The sequence below is a fragment of the Gallus gallus genome, chromosome 4 (assembly GCF_016699485.2).
Source record: "Gallus gallus isolate bGalGal1 chromosome 4, bGalGal1.mat.broiler.GRCg7b, whole genome shotgun sequence".
NCBI classification, from domain to species: domain Eukaryota; kingdom Metazoa; phylum Chordata; class Aves; order Galliformes; family Phasianidae; genus Gallus; species Gallus gallus.
The window spans coordinates 31,760,722-31,787,681 of NC_052535.1; the positions used below are offsets into that span (position 1 = coordinate 31,760,722).

General features: G+C 38.2%; 1 protein-coding gene across 8 annotated transcripts in view; it reads right to left on the reverse strand.

Moving 5' to 3' along the window:
- NR3C2 (nuclear receptor subfamily 3 group C member 2) overlaps positions 1 to 26,960 on the reverse strand; it is a 201,974-nt gene that overhangs the window by 65,238 nt on the left and 109,776 nt on the right. For all 8 annotated transcript variants that reach the window (XM_046939845.1, XM_015276102.4, XM_046939847.1 and 5 more), the window contains one exon: positions 23,345 to 23,484. In XM_046939845.1, the coding sequence (XP_046795801.1) occupies positions 23,345 to 23,484 (140 nt within the window). The remainder of the gene's footprint in view (positions 1 to 23,344; positions 23,485 to 26,960) is intronic.

Genomic DNA, 26,960 nt, shown 5'->3' on the forward strand with positions numbered 1-26,960 from the left:
TAAGAAAGAACTATGTTCTCGCAGGACAGAAGGGTAAATCAAGGTACACAGTGTTAATACAAGGTTTGTCAATTCCATTTTGTAACTTGCAGTGCTAGGCAGACACACTCAATGAGATTCAGAGTATTTTTATGATGTACAGAAAAACAGGTATCTTGTTTCACACAGTAAAACTTTTGCCCAACTCTTGATGTCAGTGAAAATACTGTTAACTTTTTACTTACTTCATTAGTAACTGTTTTTTTTGTTGTTGTTCCAAATGATTAGAACTTGAAGTCTGTATGTTCTTGCATTCAGCACGTTCAGCAGATTATAAATTTTATTCTGTGTGAATGACACATTATCTTCAAAGCATATTTTTCTCTTCCCTTTTTCATTTCTCTCTTACAGTTTACTACAGCTCAGATTGAAAATATGCTAAACCCATAAGACTGAATATTATTAGGAATAATAGCATCAATTTAAAAATATGGTCTGCACATATGTTGACATATCTTCCTCTGGAATTCTGGTCACTAGTAATTTTTCTTTTGAAGGATGCAAAAAATACAATCACAACAGAAGCTTCTGGCAGAAGCTCAAGATCCTAAACACAGAAATGTTGACCAAAGTAATATCAGATGCTCACTGAAGTGAACTTAGTCTATTTCCCCCTCTGAAATATGTAAATATGTATCTGTTTAGGTTGTTCATCTATCTATGCATGCACTTATTACAACCAGGAACCTCAGCTCAGTGTTCTTCCAAATAAATCTGAAGAAACCATCAGAAAGAAGAAGATGAGGAAATATCAGAAGATCTCTTTATTTTAATGAGATTCCTCAACACACTGGCTATTAAAATACTGTAATAACCTAAAATAAGTTAAACCAAGTAGGAGAAAGGATATTACACTGATCACAATACCTGTTTTAATCTTAACAGACATGACTAGGTCTCTCCAAGCCCCTCCTGAAAACAGCGCAGGATTTCCAGGCTACTGTACTGGACAGCCATGAGTCCAAGGCCTCCTTCCTCTAAATTTAGGTCAAGCTTGCCGGGCAGCCTTGTCTACAGTCATCATTCACAACTCCTGAAAAGCAGCTTCTGAATGGAGCATGGAAATCCTCCCATGCCCCTGGAAACTGCTGCTTCACCCTCTGCTTATTCATCCCAACGCAAGAGGCTGAGCGAGAATAATTCATCAGCAAACACACAGACAAAGCTTTGCTTTGCAGTTATCCCAAACTTTAGCACAGCTGCCTTCATCTTGCCGGTGATGTTCTCGGTTCCATTCAGCCAGGCGTGTTGGATCTGAGCCCCTCAGCCAGGGCAACCAGAGACATTTCACTCAGGAATCATCCCAAGACTTAAACAGCTAACACCACGGATAACTCAATTCTCATGCTTTGTCATTTTCAATGCCTATGAAGTCATCACAGAGTGTTAATGAAAAAAAAAGTCATCTATTAAAGCATACCAAATTTTTCAGATAAACTGCACACCTTCTTGCATGGGACTTAAAGGGGATTGTGCCTTTCCTGCACTACAAGAAAATGGATATTCAGCTAAAAAAAAGGACAGCATTTCAGCCTGAAAGACAGTGGCCACTGAAAACTAATCTGACAAAAGAGACCTAGAACAAGGAGAAAAAAAGTCATCCCAGGGCATAATTACAGCATCACCAAGGCATAAACTGAATTATTTCATTCTACTTTCAAAGATCATTCTGCCTAATTGACATAATTACTGTTGCAAAATTTGTTTTGCTTAGTAAAAACTGAAGACCAATTATGATTTAATTTATATCCAAGAATCCACCCCTGAATTAGGGTAGCTGCTCATTCGTGGTATATATTCTTATTCCTTGTATTCATATTTAAGAAAAATAAAATAAAAAACTCCTCGGTATATTCACATTTAACCTCACACAGAACATGTCTGAACACAGACTTCTACAATTCTAATTCAATTTCCATAATTAAAATTCTGGGAGTACTAAGAAGATTGAATTAATTTTAGTTTCTTGCAAGCAGCTCTTTAATAAAAACTCACGTGAACCAAAATGTCACTGCTTACAAAGAGAGTATGAATGGCATGAAAATCCTTTGGGTTAACCTTAATGAAATACAGCAATTTTCTTATTACAATGAGATAAAGGTTCAAATTTGCCAAAATCAGATCTCTTTTCGGCAACAACCATATTATCAAGCCCATGAGTGAGGTCAACAGTGCAAATGGATGATTTAGGGTGGTGGTCACTTAGTACAAAGCCTTTGTGCAGGCTTATCTCAGTTTCACTTGGCCGACAATGTATTTTTATATGCAGTAAGTGGTAGGTTTCACTACTGGCATCAAAAGCAGTTGCTGAATCTTTGAGGAATGATAATAACTGAAGGCACAACTCCACTTGTCTAGAGCATGCATTAAAAGTAAAGGTGATAAAATCTGAATTTAAAAAAAAATGGAAGTTTTAAAAAGGTCACTATCATCAAAAATTTTATCTACTTTCTACTCAAGTGAGATTTCAGTGCAGTATAGTCCACTTCAAATTCTAATTTCAAGAGTACAGTCCAGTCCTCTACTTTTTCTAACACATCCTGAGTTTCCTAGCTTCATTTTGCCACCTTCAGAAGTAACTTTGAAACTGACAGGAAGCAGTGCAGGCAGTCTCCCAGAGAAGGTATGCTTGTGTCTGAAAGCACAAAGATCAAAATGAAAATTAAAAGCAGATGCACTTTATACACTAAGAGGTTTTTCTACTTTGATAAGTGAATTATAATGAAGTGTGGCACCATGTTTCATACAATATATTAATCCAGTCCTGCTTATTTTCACTCCAAAGTAGCATAATGATTTCAAAAGTAAGAGCACAGCCAAAACTCACATGCAGAAATAATTAAGAAATTACATTGAGAGACTGGTCATTGCTGGGTTTTGGGGTTTACCAAGAAGAAAACTGACTTCTGGCTACCAGAAGACCTGAGTTAAAGCAGATCTAATAAAAGATCAAGTATAGAAGTGAACTAGTTTTTGAAACAGAATAGCTGCTAAAAAAAGATAACTTGAGGATGACTTAATCCTGCCAAGACTACCCTTCTAACTCTGGAGAAGTTGGTACAGAAGACTTCTCTTCACCAGAGCAAATGTTACCAGGGAAAGAGAGGTGAACCATCAGCCCCACAGCTTTCTTAGACTGCTTTAAGGTCCATGTTTTCTCCTACGTTAAGAGTTTTTGGTAACTCAGAGCCGAAATTATCCCAAGAATACAAAGTCATTTGTAACTGTAAAAACAAGCGTAAGGCTCTGCAGGGTAGGAATGACAGTGCTTAATCTCTGGTTCACCCAATTGTAACTGTCCGCTAAAAGAAAAAGAGGAGATCTGGACACAGGTGTAAAGAAAATCTGCTATTTCTGTGCAGAAAAAACAGTGCTGGTTGGCAGTTCCCTCTGGGCACAGCATCCTCTTCCTGCTCCTAGGAGCACCAGCACCCCTGTTACTTCCAAGGTAATAGTCCCTGAAGATGTTGAGCCAGCCAGCAGATCAGGAATGCTTACTTTAGAGGGTGATATACACATATATGGAAATACTGTTGGTGATGCAGTCATGCAAAAAATGTATTTTATTTATTCGCCAGTGAACAATGCCCTGTTCATTTTATCCCCTACATTTCTCATCCACTAAACTCTAATTCCTCACCTAAAAAAAAAAAAAAAAAGTTTATATAACAAGCAAGAAATTGAAAATTCAGTTAATTGTTATTACTTGGCAAGATTTACTTGATGAGAAGACTCTATATCAGCTCTGCCATTAAAAATTTCTACAGCCAATTCCTCCTGAGGATAAGACATCACCAAATGCTAATAGTTTATCACGCTGAGAAGATATTCTGTGGAGTATCAGAGGGACTACTGCTTATTTTGATCTCTTCACTGGAAGTAGGATGAAAGAAGGAGGAATTATCAATGTAGGTGTGGATAGAAAAATAATACAAAAGGACATAGAGAAATTAGAAGCAAAGAAAACAGGAAACAAGTAATAAAATTGCAGTTAGAAAAATGCTACTGCATGTACCCAGGGAGTAATTCAAAATAAACAGTAAACAATAAAGCAAAATTTGGAAGGCAGTAATGTCAAGAGACATCTAGATAACAGGACAATTTAGGTGTAAGAACTAACGTAGCAGAGGAGATCTAAACACCAGTAACATCTCTGGTTCCTTCTGTAAGAGCATTACACAACAGGATAGGTTGGCACAGCAGAGCTGTCTTTATGTATTTCTTCAGCAGCCACACCTGGAATATTGTATGCAGTTCAGGCACTTCATTACTGGAAGATATAAACAAACTGGAGGAAGTCCAGAGAAGTGGAACAGAAATGATTAGAAGCTGGAGGGAGTGATTTACCAAGAAAATTTAAAGTAGTCCTTTACCCATCTGTAACTTTTCTGATAATTAAAGATGGGAAATGATAATGGCCTAGTTCAGGTCTTCAGTCATGTGCCTTATACACTATGCCTTGGGCATTTAAGCATGTGCCTAGTTTTAAGAATAAAGAGCACATGAAGATTTTGACCTGATGTAGAGAATGAGATTAAGCAAAGGAAAAGAAAAAAAAAAAAAGAGGGTACATACCACTGAAATCCTCTCAAGAATGAATTATGCCTAGCAACTACAATAAAAGAGGGAGGTTGTATTACTTGTGATTTTATGTGTTATTGCTAATAATGGAAAGACTAATTCACATGTACAAAGTTCATTTTTCTGCAAGACAACAGGACTTTGCAAAATGAACAGTTATTCACTTATGTCTTAGCAGTCTTTGTCCCAAATGTGTAGGTAGCATCAAGTCATGCTGTCAAGGATCAAGGTAAAGGACATAACAAGTAAGTAAATCCTTTTTCTCCACACCATGTAAACGAGTTGGAACGGTTCCGGAAAATGAAGAACGATATCCCAGCAGGAAAGAAACTGGATTCTCCTAGCTCTTCACACACTGACATTGCTGGGAAGTGATTTTTAGAAAGGCAACATTTTATATAACTGTAGAGCTGTCAGCAGGGCTCTACTGAAAGACACTTTAAAAGTCATGTAGACGCTGTCAGAGGCTGATCGAGGGAACGGGTGATTACCATCCACACAGGTTTTGCATGCAATCTCAACAAAAACACCCCAAGCCCCAGCTGCAGGAAGCTTGAAAACAAGCTCTATTGGATGCAGCTTGCTATCTAATCCCCAGACAACACACTAGGCCAACAGGAATGCCCGGGCACATAGGACTCCCCAGCCCCTGCATTTACAGGCTCGACCTCTCACAAGTGGGATCTCAAGGGTAACCACATGCCATCCCAACCCAGTCCTCTTCACCCTGATTGTGCTTAACATCATTTCTTGTTGGCGCTTCAAACAATCAAATTTTAGGGTTCCAGTCTGGAGAAGTACTCTCGACAGATTTTAACTCATAGCTGGAAGAAAAACTGTGGAAGAGGGAGACCTGGAACAAGACAGAAGTCTACAGTGTTTACTGGGAAGTCTACATTTATTACTAAAATTGTTAGATATGCAAATCCGAATGGAATGCTATCCGAGGCTTTTGTTTATGCAGGCTTTGTTACAGTTTCTGCAATATTTTTGTAATTCAACATTTACCTGGAACCTACATTTAGATTTATGAGAATGAGATAAGAACTGGCACAAAGTCAACAGCTCTCAGCCTCAGTGCCTTGATTTTATATTACTATTTTTATGGACTTTCTGCAGTACAGTTTTAAAGGTTTGGCAGAAGGTAAAATGACTGCATGGTTGAACACTGCTTTCACTACTTGTAAGGTGGTATCTATGAGCCTGAAAGCCCTACTCCAGGGACTTTTTTTTTCCCCCCTTTCTTTGTATAGTATATGTCAAAATGAATCTGCAAATTGGATGAAATCTGTCAAAAAACAGATTATTATCAGTGGGTCTTGTAGGACTACATATAGTTAAGGTTGCCTGACACTTCTCATTTTAAGACCTCATTTTCTATTGCTTATAACTTCACCACACAGTAACAGTTAGGGCTGAAATTTTCAATGCTGGATGTCTGCCTGAGGCTGAATTTTATTTTGTGAGTGTAAGAAAGTATCAGCTAGAAGTACTAAGCTTAGTGCAAACTAAGTTCGTGAATAAGGGTAGGGAGAAACATGTTGGTTTTTCCCCGGTGTTACATTTGTCAAAGACATATTTAAGAAGCTCAAGAGCCTTCACACTTTGAGACAGGCCCTTTGAAGCATCACTGCTCTGATACCACAGATGTGCCTTTTGCCATCTCATACATTATCACTTAAAATTTAAACGGATCACAGTATAAAGCACTGAAAAGTTGCAGTTTGTACGTGATATGATTCTCAAAAGTTCTGGTGAAGACCGTCTGCCAACCTCCAAAGTTTCCTTCTGCAAAGAGCATGATCAGGGCAGAAGGTCTGAGCAGAGCTTGTGCTCCAGCTCTCTCTACTAGGCAATGCCCTTGGCATGGGGACTCCACACAGAAAACCTCCATCATGCTCCCAGTACATGGCAAAGAAAGCTCAGAGGGAAAGGTAACAAAGCACAGGTTGGAAAAGCAAAGAGAGTCACCAGGAGCTGGAAGAGTAATGAGGACAGGAGTTTGGGGAATTAGTAGACATAGAAGGAGAGAGGGTCCCAAAAAACTGAGGCCAGCAGAGGGATGAAGGAGATGTAGGCAGTGGTACAACAGAAAATGGCCAGGAGAGTCTGAATGGCTGATGACTAAAAGACAAGCTTAAAGGGAGGAGAGAAAAAGTTACAGAGGCATGTGCTGGCCAGAAACCAAAGGGGCAGGGAACACAGATGGTCAGTAACCAGATAAAGAGAAGCAGGGGAAAAGAAAATTACTTGGGGGCAGAAAGTCAAGAACATCTCTCCCTCTACACTGTTGAAGAGAAACCCAGAATTGCCTGGCCTGCCTGTGCAAGGGCAGCTTCTGCCCACCTTGGCATGGGTGCCCAGTGGCCAACCAGGCCACCACGTTGGCTGCTAGCATGATTTCCTCGCATGGAGCTCATGATGCTCAGAAACGACAGGGACTCCTGAATCATTACAGAAATGTTTTGTCTGGGGTGCTCCAGTAAAGCAGCCATACATCACAGCTCCCTTATGTCTGTAACTACATGCTCCTAAAACAGACTGCTAAACCCAACAATGCCCTCCCACACATACAATTACATTGACTTAATTAGCTAACTGGCTCAGTGGTTTTGGCTGTTTCGACTGGGTACACCTGTGACACAGACTGATCTACACAGATGAACATTAAGATAAGCATCCCTGCTCTGTGGCAGAAAGGACATATGTTGCTGCCCAAGAACTGGGGGCAGACAGACGTGTTTCTGAACCAGTGGTGGGTTTCAGACAAGCTATAAGAGAGGATCTCACTGCTTGACCTGGAATTGCTGACCTTTGCCTCTCCTTGTTAGTAGGAAGTGGTCAGTTCACCCCTATAATTGAGCCATAAAGCATGACAGAGAGCTGGGATTAACGCACTGCTAACAAATACAGTCAGGCATGAGGAGAAAACCACAGCAGCAGGCTTCTGGCACTTGTAAATGGCCATTCATTTTAGTTGCGCAAAATGAAATTAACCCAGCTAATCAAGCACTGAGAAGCCATAGTTTTGTTGAGGGTCAAGGGCTCCCAGCAAACAGAAGGTACAGTATTGCTTATACGCCATTAAAAAAAGGGAAAGGAAAAAAAAAATAAATCTGACCAAACAGTGAATAAACACAGTATCTGCAGTGCATATATTATGAGAAAAAAAGTTCATATCTTAAAGAAAGAAAGGGAAGCAACAGATTGACTTCAGTCATCACCAAGTTTATGAGCAGTCTACTAAAACATGCCACAAAATAGCTGTTGCACTACTGCAGATGACACTGTCCCCCAAATTCTTTTTGACTGCCCTCTTTTGGAGACAGGTTTGCTATTTTTACCCCTTCGCAGATCCAGCCACATGGCTCCCTATGTCCCTCAGACTGAATTTTGGCAGTGCCTGGCTTATCACACATATTCCTCACATTCTCAAACGGGTTTGCTACTTGTAAACCTTTCTCCTCCTAGACCCTTCAAGCCAGAAAGCTGAGGAAACGTGCAGAGAAAACGGTAAAAAGCATAGGAGAAAAACACAAGCAAAACACACACAATGTCAGCACCTTCTGTGATGGGTTTGAACACCGGGAGCTTTTCTGAACAAGAATTCTCCACTAACTCTAAACCTAATCTTCCTTTATCGGCCTCATCAAGTCTCACTTTAAGAAGTCACCTCCATCTCCAGGAGAAACATGGGAGATAGGAGAAGCATTTTCCTGCAGCCTGTTCTGTGCCTCCTTTCTGGATTACAGAGGCCAGTCTCTTTTCTCTGGCTTTAGTTGAAGTCTTGATTTATTCCACATCTGGGTGGAAATAGTTCAATATTAAGTATATCCTTCACTTCTTCAGTTGACAAAGAACCTTCATTTTAAGTGATGCCTCCCTGGAATTCACATATGTACTAATTTCAGAGTACGGGTTTAAGACCTCTACTGCATTGTAAAGCAATACTTCAGCTCTGTCTTTACCTACTGAATCTGAACAGGCACTTTTCCTTGTAGAAACACACATAGCATTTCCTTTCTTGGTGGCTTACTGCTCCTGCATGATGAATATTTTACTGAAGACTTCAAGTATGGAAAGAATGGTGACAGTAGCAAATATTACCACCAATTCTTAGTAGAATAGCAATTAAAAATATAATAAGTGAGAGAACAGCAATAGGAAGAACTGAAATGAAAGTCAGACACATGATGTTACCCTTTGGTTCTCTATTTCTGCAACATTTTCTAACTCCATGGAAAAGAGGATGCTGAAGTAAGCATCTCCAAAAACTGTTCAAAAACCCTATTCTGTCTTATCACAAAACTATTTAAGCATGTACTAATACATAAGTTTTGCTTGTGCTTTTACTTCCTTCACATTTTCTTACCATGCATGATCTTTTAGTATTACGCAGTCAAAGATCTCCTTGCCATATTTCCTCTTCCGGCTGTGAATGAATAATTAACATGGAATAATCGGCGGGCATTCTTTCTAGACTTCTTACATGGGAGTGGATTTCTTTCTTACTTTCTTTTCTTTCTTTCTTTTTTTTTTTGTATGTGTGTGTGTGCAAAATAGAAGTGCAAGAAGGAAGGATGCAGCTCAGAGTGATCACGATCTTCCAACACCCAAGCTGTATGCAATGCTGCTGCATGACATTATTCTCATAATTTTATGTGCCACACATATCTACTGTATTTGAAGGACTGCCTGCTGCCCTACATTCAGCACAGAGTACCTGCATGATGACACTGCAGAAGTATGAGAATATTAAATATCACTTCTAGTTCCTAAGGCTCTATAAAATGCTTGAATATCTGGAATTCAGCTACCTGGCGGTATGTATCTTGTATACAGACAAATCAATCTGCAGTATGATGGATAGTTTCATTCAGGAATATGATGCCATCGTGGCAGGGATAATGCCTTACTGTTACTTGAAAAACGGTAATAAAAAAATATATCTTTAAATAGGGTAGTATCTTTTTAAAATGTTATAAATAGTTTAGTATGCTAATGCACACAACATAAGAAGCATTTATTCATATCATTATCATTCTGTTGTATCAGAGAAAATTAGCACCTATCACATAATTTCAAGCAGTATTGTTTATGGATGGAATTTGCATGCATGACACAGTGTATAGGCTCACGTAAGTCCATTTCCTAAGTCCATGTGGTAAAATGGATGAATAAATAATTGAATGCTTAGCACCAAATATATAATTACTTGTAGGAAAAAAATTAGAGCACAAGTCTGTGAAAATGCATATAATAATACTCATCTACAGCTAAATACTGTAGACAAAAAAATCCCCTTTCTGAAATGGAATACTATAGTTAGGTTCCTAAAATGTTTATAGAAAACTTTCGTAACAGCCTGAGTTTTGAAAGGACAGGACCATTGCAATTCACCCTGATAGTCATTAGCTTTAAATTACAATGGTTGTCCCAGCTCAATGAAGAAAAAGCTTAGCTGAGCGCTTAGCAGAGCATACAAAAGGTTTGTAAACCTTCAAACTGCTGTTTAAATTGTTCCAGTTAGAAGTTACAGCTCTGTTCCTCTGATCTGTTCCCCCACACCATATCATACAGCAACATTATCGTTTTTAATATCATCCATCACCCTGCTCTGTAATAAGCAGTGCTGTTCTGACGTTGCAAGAGCTGTTTGCCATATGTCTACTTCTAGCACAGCTTTCCATCCCAATACACGAGTTGCATTATTTATTTGTTACATGTAAAGAAATAAGGGAGTGGGTTTTGCAACACTTAAATACAAAACATCAAGTCCAGTTCTTTTCTGTTCTAAAAATGCAACATAAATCAATTTTAAGATGAAGTAAAATGAATAGCTAGATACAAATGAGAAAACTGCACTCTAGTTCTTGTGCCTGGTAATAGACTGACTGCAAATGATTGGAAATGAGTGGATATGGATTTCAGGAAGAATCAGAAAGAACTGCAGGAAAATGGAACAATGTAGAAATCTGATTCAAGTGTGCTAATGCTGATGGTATTTTTTAATTATTATTATTTTTAGGAAAAGGCACAGAAGATTACATTATAGGAATCCAAATATTCTGTTTCTCAACACAGTCATAAGTTCACAAACAACTACTCTTGTTGCAAGAACACTACCAAATGTTTCAAAGAATCCTAATTTTTCTTCTAATCCAATCTTATACTGTTTTTCTGCTGTATGGACATTGGGCTGTATTTTAAACCAATGCATCTGCCTTCATATTGCAGAGGTTATTTCCATTTTGATATTTTTTCTCCCCCTGTGACTTTAAAATCAGCCTACATTCTACTTGTAAAATAAATTTCTAAAATATAACCATCCCACGTTTATTTTCTAAGGCATTTATTTAGTACTCAATTACTTTAGATACTCTTCTGCAGGCAAGAGTTATTGAATAGCTTCAATAAACATAAAAACCTACCGCCTAAATCAGTAATTTCATTATACTTTACTGCTCTTATTACTCATCATCCGGTACACCATTGAAGAAAATCTGTATATGAATCTTTTTTTTTTTTTTTAATCAGAAAAAGATAATCTGTTAGGAGACACGAGTTACTCTTGAGACTCAGAATATCACTCAAACTTGATAGAGCCATTGGTTATTTTCTCCCTTTTGCAAGCGCTTAATAACCACCAGCATGAGTCAGTTCATATGGTCCATCCAGAAGTCTGAGCTCCTATTACAGTGAACCAAGGTAACGCTGCTCTCCTGCATTCTTTTCTTCTGGGTTGAGATTACTTATTTTTCCACTACTGGTCTGTAAAGCCCATCAACAAAAAGCAAAACAATTTGGCACAGCAAAAAACCTTCACTGTCCAAACTTAGCGATTCCATGATTATTTGATTATGCTCTCTAATCTGCAAAATGTTAATCCACACAAAATGCTGCTCATTTCATAAACTTTAGCACAGACTCTGATAGTCCCAACAGCATGAAGTGATTGAGGACCACCTTCTATATCAAATAAACTCAATACCCAACATTTAAGGATACCTTGCACCAGGAAGCTTGAAACAGAAAAAGAGGACACCCTGTACAGCTTCTAACAAGAAAAATGATACTGTGAAGCATCTGCAACGTATTCAGAAAAGATCATACATTGACCACATCATACTACCATGTTTCAGTCATCTGTGCAAGCAACTTACACAGTGTTGAATGTTCAAACTGAAATACTAAGCATGTTAGGATATACTGTATGAACAAAGAAGATAAGAAAGGATGAATCTTGAGAAACCCTAACAAACTCCCTCTAATGAAAGTGTCAGTATGTCCTAGAGAACCGAGATTATATCTTCCCAAAATCACTTCCTTCAAGCAGTTTTGCACAGTTCCGAAAACCCTGAGGCAACTTGCCACTGTTAAGCTGCACACAGCTTTCCCCAGAAAGAACCACCATCACTGACCCTTCTTGCACAAGACCACCATATAAGAACCTCACTCAGGCCACAGTGCTAAAACGGTAAGAAATCCCAGACTTCTGAACGCTGCAAAACCTGAATTTCAACTGCCAGAATGAACTAACAGAGACCTCTAAGTATATTATACCTTATGTTAACATCATTAAGTCCCCCTCCCTTACTAGACCTCCAGTTTATACTGTGGACAATGTGAATGATGATTTACAATGACTATGAACCACCAAGTTAAAAGGCCTGCTGCGCTTAGAATACATGTTCATTTGCTACCAAAAGGAAAATAAAGTACATAAAATATTACGAGAGAGAGATGAGAGAAAGTCAATACTTCAGGCAGTTGAATGGTGCCCTAGAGAACTGGATTGCATCTCCTTCTTTGTCATAGATTTTATAATAATAAGCAAGAAAACCATTAATTATATCATCCTTGTTTCCTGAATATCCAACTTGTGTTCCAGAGTCTGATTTGCAATAGTTTAAGCAATCATAGCTGCAAGTAAAATCAATGGGAATTGCACTTTGGACATATTAAGTGCTATAAAATGCTAAGTACCTCTGCCCCCTGTGGTCCTAGATATCATAAATCAGAAACGCCAGATCAGTGGATACGTATGGGCTTAATCTGTATCTCAACTCCTTGACTGTAAAACAGGAGTAATAATCACACATCTTATCTGGCATTGCAAGGACAAATTAAACAATGTTTGTGAAGCACTTGGATATGGAAGTACTTTCTACGGTGATGAGCACCACAGAAAAGCTCTGTAAGAAATGAGTAATTAAGTCTTCTCAGCGAGGGTTGAATACCAATCAGCAGCGAAGGCACAAGACTATACATTGAGCAATGTGAAGAATACAAAATATTGAAAAGCTGCTCATTAATTGAATACTATCCAATCTGTTCAATAAGCAAGGCACAGGTCTTGTTGAAAACGTCTTATGTGATCATGTCATTAAGGCTGACTTAGAAAGCATTACATATGGTGCAGACAAACAGAGATGAACAAAGACCACGCATGCTACCAGTATTCATTATTCTCACATTTAGTTGCAATTTTGCAACCTCGGTTGTTGCTTTTTTTTTTTTCCCCAACACATTTTTTTTAAAGAATATTTTAAAAAATTAAGTAGCTCAAACTGCAGAAATCCACCATTAGACCTCATATAGAAACCCACACAGAACAGAAGGAAGGGGTGGTAGAGGACAGAGCAACCTCCTGCAACTCAGGCACGCCTAAGCCTGACACAGGAAGAGAAAGGTTCTGCCCTTAGCTCCCAGCTTCATTTAAACAGCAACTAAAGAACAGCAAAGACAGGGGAACTCCTAACAAATCCTGTGTGTACAAAACATCTACAGTACCCCAGCTCATGCACGATGTTTATTAACACACTTCATGACTGAAAGAGAATACCCAGGAGCTACTAGTCAAGAATTTCAAAGTTCTACTTATTTTCCTTCTTTGTAACATGGACTTTAGGCTTTAACTACACCTACTCTGCAGACACAGCATAATTGCTGGCGATGCACACGCTAGGTCACACACCAGCTACTTCAAAGGTTGCACAAAGCTCTGCATCTCTGCAGCAAGTTTGGAGCTTCCCATTACAGAGCACGCAGCTCTTGGCATTCCTTCTCGAGAAGACTGAATGCAAGCCTGCTCATTTATGCCTGCTCTTTTAGCAGGGACAAGGCACACGCAAAAGCCTCACATCATGATCCTCCCTGAAATAGGTAGAAGTGATCCATCTACCCCACATTCCCTTTCTAGGGTGCTGGGTTGGGCAACTCAGTCATGAAAGACAGGACCAAATAATTGCATAGGTTAAAGCCAGCTAATAATTCTATCTTACCGAATTTTGTCTCTAGAGATAAACAGCTATGGACTTCAAAGCTGACCATGAGCCATTATAGTTTCTAAAAATCTGACAAAACTGCCTCAGACTAGGTCCACACTTCAAACTCAGGAGAGGCACTCCTGATCTTCAACAGACTAAAACTGTGCTGGAAAAAAAAAAAAAAAAAAAAAGGCTGAAATGCTGGCTTCTTTTAAGGCAGTGGGAGACTTGCCATTACCTTTTCCCACTCTATTTATATCCAAGATGCTAGCAGATGCCTTGTTCCCTCTGTCTATATCAGACAGATCTGTACGTACATTTTATTTCACTTTTTGTCTGGAAATTCTTTCCTCACCCTCTTACTTTGAATGGGATCAGGAGATACAAAGAGATTTTCTCTCACTATATGCATTTATATATTTACTTTGTGGTTTTGTTTGTTTAGGATTTCTTTTAGCTACAACACTGCCGAATTCCTTATTTCTAAGATTGCTTTGCTGAAGGTACACCTTGCAGAATTATCCCCCCTTTTGACACTTATCTACTTAGCATGATCTTGGTTGACTTTCTTCAGGCTCTAAAAAATTTCTGAACCTCAAGGGTTGCAGAAGAGAAGTACTATTTGCTACTGAAAGTGCAAATTATAACATAGCTTCTATGGCGTGACAGGACAGATAGATAACAGCATTTTATAAAGGAATATCCCTTAAGAAGCACTGCTGTAGCTGAAGGAGCTAAAGCATCTGATTTATGATATTTTATATGCTTTATGGTGTTTGATACAGAGAATCTTATATGCCTATTTATGTCCCATTGCGAATTCCAATTTGAACAATTTGTTATCCATTCACAGTTGTATTGTACTTGGGGCTGCAAGAACCAGCAGTACAGTATCGAAGTCAGACCAATCATAGTTCAATGACAGATTTCCCATGAGTCAGACTCCCACTTGAGGGAATTATGAGCAAATATCACCCAGCATTAGGGCACCTGATGAGGTCCACAGGTACCCACAGCAGCCAATCTGGATAGCACAACTATTTCAGAGGGACTTGTGAGCTTGTTCGTAAACCAAAAATGAGAAATGTCATCTGCTGCTACAACTAGAAGCCAACTGTCTTCATGCAGGATCTGAGCATCTCATGCCAATTCTTATGAACTGGAGTCCTGTAAGCCAGTTAGAATGCGGGTATCCATTATCATTACAAGTAGAATATCCTAAAACATATTAATTGGTTCATCCTTCCCTTTACTATTCCCATTTCCTTCGTTAGATTCTTCGTTAGATTTGTTAGAACCCAATTTCTTCGGTTAGATCAACACTGGCCTTACCAGTACACAGCAGCAACTAGAAGAGACTTGTAGGTCTTTGGCTTACCCAGACTACCAAAGATCATATTATACTATCAGAGTTACTTCTCTTACACACCGTTTCAAAGCAGGTACTTCAATCCCACCATCTCCATTCAGGAGAATGTCCCTAAATGTCCCTCTTCTTGATGGTTTGCAGCCTTCTCAAAATACCAAACCAGATAATGTCAATTTTACCCATTTGCTGTTATTTCAGTACAGATCTTAGTTCAAAATAAATTCTTCTCCCTCTGAGTTGTCTATTCCTCCACTGTGAAATATTTATAGACAGCAATCATGTCCCAACTCAGACTCTTTTTGGGTAAGCTAAAATAAGCTAGAAGCATTTAGTCACCTGACATAAGATAAATTTTTATTCCCCAGATCATTTCAGAAGCTCTCCTAATGTGTTTTATCTGACTCTGAAGCAAACTGTCTAATGTGCTGTTGACCAGAAGAATACAAAATGCTCCATCATTCGTGCCACAATGGTGTGAAGATTACAAAATACAGATTTTGAACAAATGTGCTACAGAAATGGCTCAGCCGTCTTGGGACTATTACCTGAGTGACAATTTCCAAGCAGAACCCTGTCTACTTTCCCCATATGATACACAGTAAAAATTATTATTATTATTATTATTTTGAAGAAAAGAAAGCTGAAGTATTCAAGAAGGCAAGGAGTGTATTGATGTGTCATGGTTTTATGATTTTTGGTTATCGGTATTCCACATCATAACATCATGCAGAGTACTGGAAGTTAAAGAGCAAATGCTCTAGTTCCGGGTACTTGTCCAGAAGAGAAGAACAACTACGTTCTCCAGAAGACTGAGTACTGTTATCATTCCTGCTCAGGGGAACAGATATAAGACCTGTAGCTCACCTGACCTGGATCCTCTGCCTTCTTCTCGTCTCATCATGCTCACTTTCGGATTGTCTCGCTGCTGCTCCCGACTGCACACAAGGCTTCAGTATTAGTGTAAGGCCTTTAGCTCTCGGACAATCCTTCTCTCAATTATATTTGATTTTTTTAACAATTATATTGAATTATATTGTATTATAGTGTTACTGTGCATTCCGATACTATGTTTAGTAAATTAGTTTGTTTCTCCTCAGATCGTTGCTGCTGTTTTTTTGATTATTCTTTCTTGTGGGGGGTCCCCTGTTTCCCTTTTCTGGAGGCGCGGATTTTGCAAAAAAAAAAATCCCTCCACCCCACTAGTCATGGAACCGGGCCAGACCAGCCCATAAACCATCGACATGATGTATTCAAGCTAATGGCTGTGATATTTGATCTTTTGTTAGTCAAAATATTTCTGGTTATCTTAAGGCAGCAAGCCTTCACAGGGCTGTCCCACCTCACTCTTAAGAAGACTCTGATCTGTGAGAATGTTACCTTGTGATATGTTCAAATAAACAATAAATAAGTGAAAATTTACTGTAACTCAGTTCCTTGTTACTTGGTAAGAATGCAAAAATTCCCTCGCTCCAATGAAGAAACAGAAATTAAGTGTCTGAAAGACTTCATGATGTTTGGATTTGTGATGGAAGGCCATTACCTAAGATAAACCAATCTTGTCACGTCAAATGTTTTCTGTTTACTGAAGATTCTGCCCATGGAGGCTTGTCATAACCTCCAGAATGTTATCTTATAGATGAAACAGTCCAGGGATCAGTATTCATAAAACAAAGAACACAAGACAAATGAAATAGTGGATGGGTAGAAAAGTTGCACACAGGTTTCCTTGCACTGTGCAAGCATTTTTCAGTGCTAGACAGCAGCTGATATTTAAAACTTCCATCCTTCTCCTTGTCTCTCCTCTGCAGCAAAAGAGAATTCTTGGAAAAGAGTGCAGTGCAGATTTTTTAGCATTCCTTGTTGTAAAATATTTTTTCAAAACATTTTTAAAGCCATTAACCATCTTGCAGTTCTTTGTGGCACTACACCTGTTAACCTCATTCTTTGTTTTAAAACCAGGACGTTGTATCACCTAGATGGTTCCCCAACCTCTCATCTCCTTTCTGAAATGCTACCAGAATATGCCTGCTCTCTTGGCATAATGCTCCCCATTCAACATACCTCCAGCATTTACTTTTCAGCTCCAATCACGGTCTGTCACACTGCCTGCAAATTCCGAGAACCACAAGGAAAGCGTTTCTTCCCATTCCGCCTCTCCTTGACTTTCAAATATTCCATTATTACACATGCTCCATCCTTAATTAATGTTTCCCTTTTTTCTCTTCTGGTCACACTTCCCGCTGCTTGCTTTTTGCCCCTCTCTGGTGTCCCAATGCAAAAATTTCTAGCTCTTTCCTTCTACCTACATCCTAAACTCTGAGCTCTTAGCTACTAAAGCCAACCACAGGAGCAGAAAAGCAGATCCCACTTCACTGAGCAATACTGCCTGCCAGAGCGAAAAACAGTTAAGAGTCCTTTCGATATCTGTGAAAGCATGGAAGGCTAGTGGCAGCTTCAAACCTACGACAATTATTTAAATTTTGTTTTACACCTATTAAGCATAGTATATCAAGTAGAGAAGTAGCTGCTACATGAATTTAATCAGCTCACTTGCCCTCAGCAGATCACCCATCTGCTTGCTCTTCACCTAATAGTTCCGTTTGATAGGTTGTAAAACAGATTCTTGCAACAGGTCAGGAACAGAGTCAACTTCAAATCCCACTTAGAAATTTCTATGAAAACATATGGACATCTATACTGAGTGATGTTGAATTTAGAGAGGTCACTGACCTTATGAAAGTGGATAAAAAGGAAAATTGCAGGCTGTGATGGAAAAACACTGACTTCATTACAGTGAATGAACAGAAGAGTGGAGAGTGAAGAACTGTATGTATAATTAATTCTAGTGACACAAATCTACAAAAATCATGAGAGCGCTGTAAAATAGTGGGGAAAATATTTTTTTACAATTTATCAAATTCAGCTTCTACAGCATAAAAATATTCTTTATATGATCAATAAGAAAGCCTTTCCTATTCACCAGAAATATTTTATAAATCTTTAAGCTCTGATAATTAAGCAAAGTATTCAAGAGCTATGCATTCTCGTAGTTTGACATTTTTTCCACCTTGATTCAAATCAGAAATTTTAGGAGATGCACAGAGTGTCTTTAGTGTCTCTTTACTTTCTACTTGGAAGCATAGAACTTTGGGAAGTTCTTTCATGCACAGTGAATGGAAGAGCCAAAGAAAGACTACCCGTTTTTGTAAAAAACTTACTAAGCATAACCTATCACTTTCCTTCTTGTGTAGCCCTCTGGAAACAGAGACTATGGAGCATTCCCCACACAAACAAACAAACGAATATATACATATATATCCTTGGGATATTACACATCTGTCCTACTGCTAAGTGGCTGCACAGTACCTTTGCTTGCCAAAGAACAAAAATAATCTACCACTGAATTTTTAGGCTGGTAACAGCTAAAATGAGCCTGTATAAGCTGCTTGATCATGGTGGTTGTGGCAGAAAAGACCAGATTCAGGGAATGGTACAGCACTCAGAGCTACCCCAGGGGACTACTGGGCTGCACCCTGGATCCTGTGGCCCCAGTTGTTTTGTTCATGGATTTTCAAAGCAGCTTGGCACAAAGGGAGATGAATACCACTTCTTTTCTGTAACTCTAGCTTTGAGGCAATCTCAGTTTCCACAGCTGTGCAGAGTCTTTATAGATTGCGGCATACAAAATTTCATCCTTCCCCCCCTGTGGAAGCAAAGTCTTGGCTAACCTGCCATTCAAACACAGGGTGAAGGGTGGGTCTCTGAGTTGCTACAAGGCTTGCTGAGGTGCACAGCGCTCACTGTAGTCAGCTGGCATTCAAATAAGATGGCATCAGATTAGACTTGAAAAAAAGTTCCTTCAGCCAATTTTCTCCTGCCTTTAAATAGACCAAATGATAAGTGATCAAGAGAAAAACAAATGGAATCCTAGAAAGTTCTGTTGCCGTGATTATGCTTCTCCCTCAGAGGTGGAAGAGATCTACTTTTCTGACCTAGAACAGCAGAACTAGCTCTAAGGCAAACCCTCCGGACAAGAAAATCTGAGGATCATATCACTCTATTTAAAAAAAGGACAAGCTTCCCTATAACTAATATGATATAATTTGTTATTTTTTCCTCTTTATTTTAAGTAGCCAAAAGTCTCACAGCAAATATGCAAAGTAACTGGAAGAGGGCAGTCCTTCCTTGCTGTAACCTTCACCACCATTAGGAGATGAAAAATGCCTTCCTTTTTTTCTTACATCCAAGCCAAAAGAAGAATGAAAGATTAACCTTAGCAACTTAAGAAGCAATATAATTTTGATTTAGGACAGATTACCTCATTCTTGTCTGGAACTTGAACAAATGAAGACTGAAAATTGTGTGAGCAGCTGTGGTTTCTGACATCAAGCCTTTTACTCTCCTTAGAGAAAGCTAGTTCAGTGGAAAATTAGAAGACAAGACCAGCCAGGTGCTTTAGGCTCCCTCACGGTAGAGTATATATTCAGCATATAACTCCAATAACGAATACAAATTCAAGCTTAAATAACCACGATAGCCTATATCTTTAATGTAGAAAATCATACAATATAGTTACTCTATACAAAAATGTATTAATGTATTGTAAATACAAATGTCTCAACTTTCACAGCAACATAATTTATCAGTATTTTTACTACAGTTAAGAGGTTTTGTTATTTGTAAAGCAGATCAAAGTTACGTTAATGACACAGTCACATTTCTTCATACCAGGCTCCTGCTCATCAAGTCAGTCAGCAAAAAAACTCATGCCTAAGTGATACCAAAAGTTTGTTCCTCCATAATTTACATCCCTCTAATGAATTCCATCTGAAATTACTTTGGAATTTTAACCAACAATCCTATTTTTTTTTCTACAGATTTTCTTCTCTTACATCGATTGAGCATTTTCTGCACATCTTCCCAAATAAGACCCACTGGGAATACGACTACCAGACCTATAACTGGAAATGTGAGCTCTAGTCTCTTTGTTGTTGTGGACTTCCTTGTTTTTCATTTCAAGGCAGGTTTTTTGTTTGTTTTCGTTTTTTCCTGTTACAATCCCTCTCTTTCATAGCATTCCTAAGGAGCACAAAGCAATTGGTACTCAAAAGCTGTTCAAGGCAAGCTCAAAACACTAGCAATTCCAGCTGAGACCAGAAGAACTGGATGGTTTTCCACAACCCCTTCCTCTGAAGCTTCCTTCTCCCAGCTTCAATACTTTTTTTTGAGACATTTTGTCTCCCAACTTGTTCTTCCACTTGAACACCAGTTGGTCTCCACCATGATTTCCATCCCACTCTATCATTTGAATGCAACTTTTAGATCTAATCTAGATAATTAAAAAAAAAAAAAGATTTTTGGTGCCCGTTTGTACACACATATGAATGTAAAACATGTTTTACATATGATGAATGATGAATGGAACTTGAGGGATTTCTTCTGTTCAATCTCTAAGAGAAGGAACAATTCATTTTTACTCAAATAAATTAGCCACTGTATTAGTAAATCGCCCTCACAATTGTTTCTATGTTCACAGTGGAAGCATTACTGTTTTCTTTGTAATAAAGGCAAGGATATAGACACTTAAGTAAAGAATATACTTGTAGCCCAGAGTTGAGATAGATATGCTCAAGATCTACTCTTCAAGTAGTGTTTCCACATTGAATTATACTGTGCACTGAATTAACACTGTTTTATAATTATTCTCACAAACATCTGATACAACAGGAATTATCATAAATACTTCAATTATAATAAGAACCCTCAACATGACTGATTTCATTGGTTGTGCACCCAACCAAAGAATTTAGGATTACTACCACCCATTTGCTTTACTACAAACTTGCCCACACAAATTTGTATTCACATTGATAGTTTCAGAATGTTTACAGCCAAAATATATATTGTGTTTTTTGCTATGACCTACTCGGACTATTACTGTACTATGTACTTTTAAATAAACAAATAAAGTACAAGCCAAACTCACTGTTTGCGTCACATTACTGGTAGCATCAAGAGCTCACAATCATGTGCATACCAAGCAGGAGTCTAGACAATGTTCAGACACCACATGTAAGAACCCGTATGTTAATGTAATCACTCTAAAAATAGTTCTTATGCTAATTCAAAAACCACCATCTTTAGTGTTCAGAACAACCCTGTCTTCCCTATCTTCTGTTTTTAAGCTCTTTTTGCTTAATTGGCAAACTTTCAGTAATTACTGGTAACTACATTTTTAAAATAAGTTTTATGCCTGATTACAGATCAATTCTTTCCTAATAATCTTGGCATTTTCGTCTTGGAGATGAAAGCTTGCTGCTTTGTTGACTCCTAAAGGAAATCCTCCATATTTTTTCATAAATTTCTGTGAAACAGGATCTAATTAGGACAGAAAAGACATCAAAGATGAAGGTATGGTAAATGCAGATACACAGTACCTGTAAATTACAATGACTTAAGACTGGGAAAGAAATTTTCTTGGAAGGTGGGAAAGGAGGCAGGAAAATAATAAAGGGTGCTACCAGTTCACACAGTAGATGTGTGTATATGCCAAAAAAAGCCACTGCTACCACCACCACAACAACAAAAAGCCCTCACAGTTCACATTTCACCAACAAGGCCTGCTCAGACATGGATGTACAAATGTCCATCCATGGTGTCATGTGGAAGTACATAGGGGGTATATTTAAGTGCTACATAAAGGAACTGAAAACTCAAACTCAGGGAACGAAGGTATCAAGGTCAGCTACTGCACAACAATAAGAAAAAAAAATTTGCATAAGTGAGGAAATCTTTTCCAGGTTGTTACAACTTTGGGAAGCTTAATTCAACTAAATTGACACTTTTTGATGATAGATAAACAGATTGATAGAGAGGTATTACATGAGGTACTGACTTCAATGATGCACAAGCTCTCAAGGTCAACTTGAGAGAGCTATATCTTTATAGCCACCAGTAGCAGACTGAGTGGCCATAGGAGATATTAATCACATAAGACACTACCTCACCCTCCTCAGGGTACAAACTGGACACACAATTAAGGGATTATTTTCCTCCTTCTAGGTTTTTCTTTATCAAAATAAATTAGTAAGTAAATACAGCTTGTTTCATCAGTGGTTATAAGAACACCTCATTGGTAATGATTTCTTTTGCATTCAGGTACTAAATCAGGTACTAAAATCTTAATCAGGATCTTAATCAGGAATCAGGTACTAAAAACTTAATGCATATCGCTTGAGGCAGTTGCATACAAAGTCTTTAAAGATCAAACATACCCTACCAACCCAAGCCACTGAGATGCAACATCTACCAAAGATCCTGCAGCAATCTGGATGATACTAACTTCTTCCTAACAGGGTATACAAGAAAGATGAGCTATACCATAAACAATATAAAATAAGGAGATGTCAGCTAAACAATCCTATGATGGCAAAGCTATCAAAACACAGACAGCATAAAAATTCTAGTCCTTAATGAAGAAAAAGAGCATTGCAATATCAAAGAAATGCATAGGGATCAATTCATGCATCCTCATCAATCTTTAACAGTACTGTAAGGCCATTTCTCTTTTGCTAAAACACAGATGACGCACTACTGTGCCCAAAGACCTGAAGGCAACCGCAAGCAGACAACTGACCTAAGTGAGTTGTACTGTCATATAAGATGTCAAAATGATGAGACAATCTTATTCAACCTCCAGTACAGGAGAAGCAGCACTATGCTTACACCAACTGTATTCACATCCAATTGAAATTACTAACAGCACCTTGGAGGTCTGAAGGAGTTGAAGCCTAATTCAGCAGTAGCATAAAGTAAAGCAATGCATTCTTAAAAAAAAAAAAAAAAAAGGTTCAAAAAAGAACATCAACCTGGCATATTCTACTTAAATTTTATAATGCGTAATTGGAAGCCATTCAACAAAGGTGTTTTTACTTTTTTTTTCCAGATTAACACAGAACTTTACCAACAGACGAAAATAGATGAAGAACGTGTGTGCATATACATATTGTTGTATTAAAAAAAAAAAAGCATGAATTCCACCTTGTCTTTTTTGCTGATTTTTTTTTTTGTTGTTTTGTATTCTTACCTTCTACAGCTCTCTTGAAGAAGACTTTACAGCTGCCACATGTAACTACCCCGTAATGACATCCAGATGCCTCATCTCCACACACCAAACACACTTTGGAAGGCCTCGAAGAACCAGATGATACACTTCTCAATGAAGAGCTAGAGAAGAACAGAGCAAAGCAAAAGTTATGAATATTTCAAATCACACTGGCCACAATGCAAAGCTCAATTAAGAATTTATAACAGGTATATTGCTCAAGGCACCTAACAATTAGGAAACCACAACTCTTTCTGGCAGTGCCTCGTTCAACACATGTGTTGCTTTAATTAGTAGAAGAAATATTTTATTGTCTTCTTTAAAACACTCACAATATATCAATGTTAATGCGAGAAATTACCACAAGGGCAGTGGAATTTATTGGTAGCAGATGACTAAAACTGAAAATAAACAAACAAACCACTCTGGCAGTGCCCAGAAAACTAAATTTTCTGGGTTTTTTTTGTTTGATTTTCTTTCTTTCCTTTTTTTTTTTTTTTTTGTCTCAAGCCCTTGCAGGCAAAGTGTACCTGTAATAAAGCTGCTAAGACCATTTCATGAAACTATACAGCACAGTGGTAACTCCTCTTCCCTTATTCATAGTCCTGCTTACCACTAGAGTGGCCCTTGAGTTTTTAACTTATATTTCTGTAATTGAACAGCTTGCTTCCAGAAATAGTGAATTTGAAGCCTTTTTGCATTCTGCAAGTGTAGAATATTCTTCTTTATTACAGTAAGTGACAGGAGAGCAGCCCTGATGGTTTAGAAAACATTCTGATGTTTTGCAGACTGATGCATCTTGAAAGCTCAACCTCAGCTTAAAACATGGGGTATTTTATGTTGCTGTTTTTTTTTTTTTTTTTTTTTTAATTGTGACTTTCAGAAGATATCTTTAATTAGTATTTTCTATTGACAACTCTAAAAGACAGTACTCTTCGAAAACCAACCCCCATTTCATAATGCAGTGAGTCTCCTCCCTCCCTTCTTCCCCAGGGAACTGGAAATGCCATCCTGATGTATAATCAGTCTAATTCAGTGAAACACATCAGATATCAAAGGAGGAGAGAGCTCTGGATCCCACCCACACCTGCAAAGGACTGGGAAGAATCTTCCCCTTGATACTGTCTCTCTTCTCCAGGTAAACATGACCTCTTGCATGTCTTCACACCTTATCTCTCTGAATCCTGTCAAGCAACTACAAAAACAACCCTGGAAAATTTTACACCGGTGGTGAAACAATCTGATAGTTCAAACTACAAATCAGAAGCTATTTGTCAGTCAGGCATTGGGCAACAAAGTTCACAGGTAGGCTTCATTCAAACATAAGATAAGCAGCTGATTAAGAAATTCCAGGGATGCACTCTTTGCCTTTTGCATTCTGTATCTTCCTTTAAAGAGGTACACAGAGGCCAAATGATTTATCCAGGGGCACAGCAGGAATGTCACTCCAGATCAAGGACCATGAGTCCCCTTGCCTGCAGCTTCTCTGCAACATTCAAACTAAACATCTTTTTAAATGGCAATATTCAGATGTTAACCAAAAACGTTCCCGATAATACTCCTGTTCTTGTCTACTCGCTCGTCTGTTAGATTTAATAGTTTTATTCCCTGTGCTATTTATACTTTCATTACATAACGTAACACCACTTGATAATTGCTGGGTGATGGCATTAGCTCATCTGCCAGTGAGACAAAGGAAAGCCTCCCCAGACCTACAGTAAGAAAGTTTGATTTGCTCAAGTCACAGGCACGGTGATGCACGCTGGGTGAGCAGAGCTGTAAGGCAGCTACTTTGGGATTTACCAAGACTATGCTGCTATTCAACACTGCATTTCAGCTCTGCATTTTGATTTGTTCAGGAAATGAACGCGACGAGGGTAAAAACCTCTTTTTCCCTGCAGCATATTGCATACTGTGTGAGAAAAAAAAAAAATCAAGCTTCTCATTAAACAAATTTCTTCAGAAGGTGTCTGCTTTCTAGAGAAAATGTCAGCAACCTGGAAAACTACCTCGTTGAAAATTCATGTTTTGCTTTCTCACTGCAAACTGCAGTATTTTGTCTGAAAAAGGAAACATTTCGATTCTGACACACCACCAAAAATGTCTCAGGGCAGGCATTTGTAATTTCGGTGCTGCATGTCCCCATTTCTTCACAAGACTCAGAAATTTTCCTACTGTACGACTACTGTAGTGCACAGTCTTTCTACTCTGAGAAAGGTCACTGTACTTTTCTAGTATCTAAAAAGGTAATTCTGGTAGAGAACTCTTACCGTGCTGAAATGGAGGATCTCACAGCAGTGTGTATATACAGACACACACGGCTGTGTATATACACAGAGATACGCTCTTCTTAGTTGAAAATAAATTGTCATGTAGCATTTGCAGAAGGTGGGAGAGCCTTTTTTTAGGGATTAACTGCCCCTTAAAATTCCACTTACATGAATTAGTGGGTTAAAAAAAAGCCAGGAATGACACATTGAGACACAGTTTGATCCATAACTATTATTAAGTGCCCACCTAAACCGTTATCTTTAGCATATTTTATGCAGTGCTTATCAAGATAAAGGGCAACAGAGCTGAATGGCAAAGCAAAGCTTGAATGCAAAGCATGTATTCAGCTATTCAGCCACAGCAGCACAGGTGGAAGCGTAACATTCTGGAATAAAATTTAATTAATTCCCATATATCCTTTTAACCAGATTAAAAGTGGAACAGGTTAAAACACAAATGAGGTATTTTCATTCTTAATAGCAGTATCCAACATGGAGCAATTCTCAAATACTCTGCTCCAAAGAAACAGTGATACTAGCTGTTGGTACTTAAATCTCCTCCAATTTGTGTCAGTTTAAGCTGCAATTGCCTTTTAATGTTTTGCTTGTTTGGTTTTAAGATGACTTATGTTCTCTTTCATCTATGGTACACCAAAGTATTTCCTAATTTAAAATGCTGTTATGTTACTTCATACAGGAGTTACAGCGGTGTTCATACAGACCTGAAAACAATAAAATGCTGAGTTCCAAAAATATGCTCAAATCAGATTGCTAGGCTTCAAATTAAGTCATTCCCTCCATTGAAGCTATTCTGCTCTCAGCAAGGTATGAATGGACAGTTACATCTGTTCTTCATGGATCTCTTTTACATTCATACCATCATTCCTTTCTTAGAAACTTGACCATGGTGAATAAGATTTGCATCAAGGCCAGTCTGGTGAACAAACTTCCTCTCTGTCCTCAATTTGAGGCCAGATATCCAGCTTGTATGACATAAACACACATAATCTATTCATTACTTGCATTAAACCGACTACTTACTTCATCAGTATAGATACATAACCTATACGTATAGGCAGAAACACTACAGTAAAATACCCCCAACTTTGAAAATGCTTCTCTCATGCATGTTGTTCTCAGTTAAAAGTTTCCCTTTTCATTATATTTGCCACAGAAACATCCCATAAATTTTTATTAAATAATCCTAACGTAAATTGGTATTTGGGAAAAATACTGTGACTGGGAGTAACAAAATCTAAATGTTGATTATAACAACTATACAAATTCAGTTCAAATTTCTTGTGTGTGCTCAGTTTGATATGTAGCAC